The 5,302-nt window shown below is 34.0% G+C and overlaps 1 protein-coding gene across 1 annotated transcript; it reads right to left on the bottom strand.

The window, feature by feature from the left end:
- Positions 1-238: 238 nt before the first annotated feature.
- On the bottom strand, positions 239-3,012 carry LOC106717318 (uncharacterized protein CG1161). Its single transcript, XM_014511161.2, has 5 exons — positions 2,748-3,012; positions 2,238-2,356; positions 1,573-1,687; positions 723-848; positions 239-441 (listed from the first exon to the last, which is right to left on the bottom strand). Exons 1-5 carry the CDS (start codon positions 2,808-2,810, stop codon positions 295-297), a joined length of 570 nt encoding a protein of 189 aa, XP_014366647.1. The 5' UTR covers positions 2,811-3,012; the 3' UTR covers positions 239-294.
- Positions 3,013-5,302: the final 2,290 nt, after the last annotated feature.

The following is a 5,302-nucleotide window of genomic DNA, read 5'->3' as shown; positions in this document are numbered from 1 at the left end:
TAAGAATACATTGTTATAGTAAAAATGTTAAAAGTGTAGATTAATAGCAGGCAAAATATGCGCCAGACGTGGTGTCGAGGAAACCATAGCCCGTACTACTACTAGCTTGTGATATGTGTAGGCAAATATTGAAGCTGTGCTTTTCGAGATAAATTATTGTGTATTTTTCTGTGATAACTATTAACTATTACCTTTGAATAAACTCTTATGAAGTGGATTTGAAAGTTCAGGCTGTATTAATGATGGCGTTTAATATTGTGGCTTGATGCACAAGAGACGCCATGATTTTAACTGCTAGTTGAGCATTGTATGTCTATCGTAGATGTTACGGCGTTGCTCACGGACCTGTCTCTTCCACTTGTCTTGCTGATGGGTGACACGGTTCAAGACGTTGCCTCTAACACCAAGTTGCTGTGGCGGTCCACTGATTGTGCTTTCATCCTGAAATTATCACACTAACTATTTTAAGATCTTAACTGACATTGATGACTTAAATCTAGATTAAAAGCTAGAAGTACTCATGAAAAAAACAACTTCTTGACATTTTCTGGTATTTTCAGGTTTGGTGATTTACCATTTAATAAATCTATGTCTATTATAATAACAATGTAAATCAAACTATAACAGTTAAAGTTCATAGAGTTAAAAAAGTAGCTGATATTGGGCTCAAAAGCCATAAATACTATTTTATACCAAAATGTTAAATAAAGAATGTTGCTTACATCTTCATTTGTATGCTCTTGATAAGATGCCTTAGCCCGCTTATTGATAAGTGGATCAAGACAGATCAGGAATCCCATGTAGACAACTAACAGCATTATTACCCAGATGACAATAATAACTACAACCTGTAACAAAAGATGGTTATTTAAAAAAATCACATGCCACTCATGGTCAATGTAAATTGAAACTCATGAATGTGTCAGCTACATGTGAGGTGGATAAAAGAATGTCTGATGTATTTATACAGCTTCAAATGGTAAGAGTGAATTAAGGTGGGTATAGTATAGAGCATTTACTTGTTTACAAAACAAGACGACACTCAATGACATGTTTTAGTGTATCACCCTTTATAAAACTAGATGTGCTTCGGAAACTGTGTATTTATCTGTATTATACCATTTGTACGAATGTTACATTACATAGAATTGCTTGAAAAAATGCTCTATTATGTATTCACCTTAAGAATGTAATTGTTTGTATAATCATCATTATCTCCCTGGCCTTTTCCCACTCACGTGGGGTCAGCACACAAGGTTATAAAACCTTAAAGTTTAGGCTTTAGTTTTTACGGCCGGCCGCCTGCCTGTCGCCAACCCTACTTGGGAGGAATTTGTTAAAATTAAATATAATATAAGATGAATTCAAAATAAAGCAAAAATAAAAATAAGTAAGAAAACATTATAAATAGAAAAACTTTAAGTTCATGTTGCTGCAGTTACTGATCCCCGTATACTTCAGTAGTACTGTTATTCTTTACCATCTCTATATTCTATATCTATATATGTTTGTATAATATATTTTATATATAAAAATTGTCTTTTTGCTAGGAATAAGCAATAAATTTGTTACCTTTATTATTGTGGTATTCCTACTTTCATATTTGCATTCACAACGTGGGCAAAATTCTTGTTCTCGTCCTTTTATTATTTCTCCAACTCGGGGCAGGATAACACCATCACAGTTGCTAAAAATATTTAAAAAAAGAAAGGTTTATTTTTCGTCATTTCTAAATACAGTAGATAATTGTTAATAGATGTGTATAGGCTATGACTTACAAAATACATAGATCCATTTTAGATCAATTATAAATTTGTTCTTACTCCTAATTATTTCTTGTCCTTAAATATTTTTATATAGAGGCGGCGAATAAGGAAGTGACCAGTTCAATTCAAAAACCCTGGGAAGCAACCCATAGATTTCCACAATTGCAGATGCACTGCCTGAATTTTAATTGCCAATTGTGGGGACACAACGCATATGTCAACATTCTATACACCCCTGCTCTGAAAACTTCTCTTCTTTATAATAAAAGGTTTGCAGCAAAAGGATTAAATTTTGGCCTCATGTAAATAGCTCCTTCACCAGGATTTTTTATTCACCATTTTGTATTTATAAAAACAATGGTAAAAATTTACTTCTGTAATAGTAATTTCAGTGAAAATATAAAATTTATGTAAAATACCTTTCATAACATATTCTAAAAGATAATTGCATCAGTATAAATATTTTTTTACCATTTGTTTGGTGGTACATTTCCAATGTACAGTTTGCGGTCCGATCCTGCTGTATTATTGAGAACGGCTGCTGGGCTCGGGCATACACACATACATCGCTTATCCTCATAAGATTGGGCCTATGGTACAATAAACATTTGCATTTTGTAATGTTTAACAGCTTTCCCAATTGAAATGAATGTTAAAATAAATATGCAATTTGCAGACTTAAATTCGAATCTATCGTCAAATTATATAGAAATAGCAGTTTATGCTGCTTTGTTAGGGTCCATATCACATATAGGTCATATCAATTGTTACAAGTGTTAACCAATCGTTTAACAAACGATCTAATATTAGCAGCTTCTGCTAGGAACGTTAAAGCAATAAATGGAGCAATTTAACATTCGTGCTAGGAAAAAATAATTTCTTCAATCTCTCACTCTCAATAAAATCTCATTACCTTAATTTTGTTTACATATTTCCTCCATAAAAATAAATTCAAACTTATAAATATAAATAAATACTTACGGATGTGAAAACTATGCATGTGACCGTGAAAGTTAATATCACAAATTTAAAATACAACATCATAAAAGTGTTTGGTAAATTTTATACATCAAAGATTGTACAAATCAGGTACGCAGTGCGCAAATAATGGAAAATGGAAATAATTTGATTTGTCGACCAAGAGACGAAAAATCGAAACTGATCTCTATAAATGGATAGATCATTGCTTGGAAATGACAGCTTCTACTTCGTTCCAACTTAAACGCGTCCATGGATGTTCCTGACAGATGTGTAAATCTCTATGATTAGTTCAAATTCTGACCACCGCCATTAATCGCGACCGTCAGCGCCAAAATGGTGGAAATCAGATAGATACAAAATACACGGTGAATAGCCTATCCATGTGCAGAGATCATTGAAACCAAAGAGTATATACATCTCAAGTGTATAGACAAAAAAATACCAAAGAGTATGTAATGTAAGCGGAAAATGAACATTTTGTTCAGTGTTATATTTTTAAATAGCATATTTTTTACCCATATTATTTGCACGTAAATGGACAAAATCAAACATGTCCTTCATATTATTAAAATACTATGTATTGTTACAATGTTGTTGTTATTCATAGTGCATAAAGTAATGATCGACACAGGTCTACAATTATTTCCCACTTTTTCAAATTTTTTTTATATTATAAGGTGCAAACGACCAAGCCGGCCACATGATTCTCATAGTGAAGCCATCGCTGCCAATGGACAACTGCAGTTGCAGATGTTTTGCCTAGCTTTAAGGAACGGAGGCGGGGATGCACTGAGAGAGGATATTTTCCCTTCCCATGCGTTCCCTGCTCCGCCAAATCCTCTTTCCATTTCCATAATTTCCTTAAAGAAAAGAGTGGAAAGGGAATGTGGACTAAAATTAGGTCTCCGGCACCACACTCATCAGACGAAACGCGGAATTACTTTCACTTCATGGTTGGCTTTTGTGTCTACACAGCTATAACTGTTCTGATATAGACATTTTTATTTGTGGGTCACGATGAATTTCAGGGTCGCTTCTGATTCCGAAAGGCACATTAGAAAAATATCATCATCATCATCATCAGCTCACTACATGTCCCCACTGAGGGGCTCGGAGCCTACCCCGAGTTAGGGGTGACTATGCTTTAGTCAACCACGCTGGCCCAGTGTGGGTTGGTTGACTTCACACATATCTTTGAATTTCTTCTCAGATATGCGAAGGTTGCATCACGATGTTTTCCTTCACCGTAAGAACCTCGGATTGCAAGTCAAACGCTTAAACCCTGAGCCACCGACGCTTATTATTATTAGAAAAATATAAATGTTTCTGTTTTTGCACTAGAGATTGTGACAAAGAATAAAGTTTTTTATGATTATTTTGATCAAATTTCAATCAGTTGCTCGAAGTTATAGACACAGTAAGTATTTTCTTATATTCATTTTCAGTTCAACTTTGTTTAAAATTATTAAGTTGTATTTTAGTAAATTCCAAAAAATAACGCCAACACTTTATTCCTTACAGCAATAAAACTTTCCTATAAGCCTGTTTACAGGACCTACTTATTTACTATTTATGTATTGTAAACACTGTACAAAGGAAGTAGCCACACAGGAGGTAGACCGCTGCTATTCAAACTTGGGGTCGTGCTCGGAAATATGACAATGCTTTAGTATACGCCAATGTGAGCGCACCTTTAGGTATCGTTGTCGGAGCGCTAAAACGTTATTCGTCTAGTAAACATTACTCCATTCCTTAATTTTTACTTTATTTTACAGTTTCAATAAGTTATACTGTAGAAATTATCTTGTAAGTGTTGTTTAAATTAAAATGAAATTTTATTTCTGTGTAGGTTCTTACATGGTGTAAAACACTAAAGGATATTATTATTTTGGAACTGAGCCGTGTGTTGTGTAGCTGAAAATGTTATGCATGAAATACTAATTAATAAAATCAAACAAAAACCTCTACAAGTAGAGTAGGAATCACACTAGTACTGCTTTAATCTGTTACGTATATTTTCGTAAGTTGGTCAGATTGTAAATTGATCTCCTAGAAAGTAAGTCAATTTATCTTTGCGACAAAACTAAAGCTGCATTTTAGCGCAAACCAGCCGTTATTGTTCCCAATGGAGCGAGCGCGCGAAATTCAACGCAAAGACTACCTACCTACACCTCCAAAGTTTATTGCGCACAAATTGTATGCATTATTTATTTAATTTAAAAGCGAAGAAACCCGAGCGCGATCATACGGCTCTACGCCGAAATGAGAACGCGAAAGAATGCGAGGTATAAATAAGTCGTCAGACAAGAATATAAAGGTGAAAGTACGTTGTTTTGTATGATGAAGCTTGGCTTGCTGAGCAACTGCGGCTTCTACAATTGTAGGCAAATATTTTGAAAAAACTACATTTGAGTCTTATGTATTTGCTCAATTTAAAAAAAAAATAACTAAGACCAAAAGCAATTCTTAGTGGTCACGATTCTTTAGTAATTAAAAGTTTAAACACTGTTTAATTGGTACGAGTATTAAATTTAGTCTAACATTTTTGTAACGTC

Source organism: Papilio machaon, chromosome Z (assembly GCF_912999745.1).
Source record: "Papilio machaon chromosome Z, ilPapMach1.1, whole genome shotgun sequence".
Lineage (NCBI taxonomy): Eukaryota > Metazoa > Arthropoda > Insecta > Lepidoptera > Papilionidae > Papilio > Papilio machaon.
This window is presented reverse-complemented; position numbering and strand designations above follow the sequence as displayed.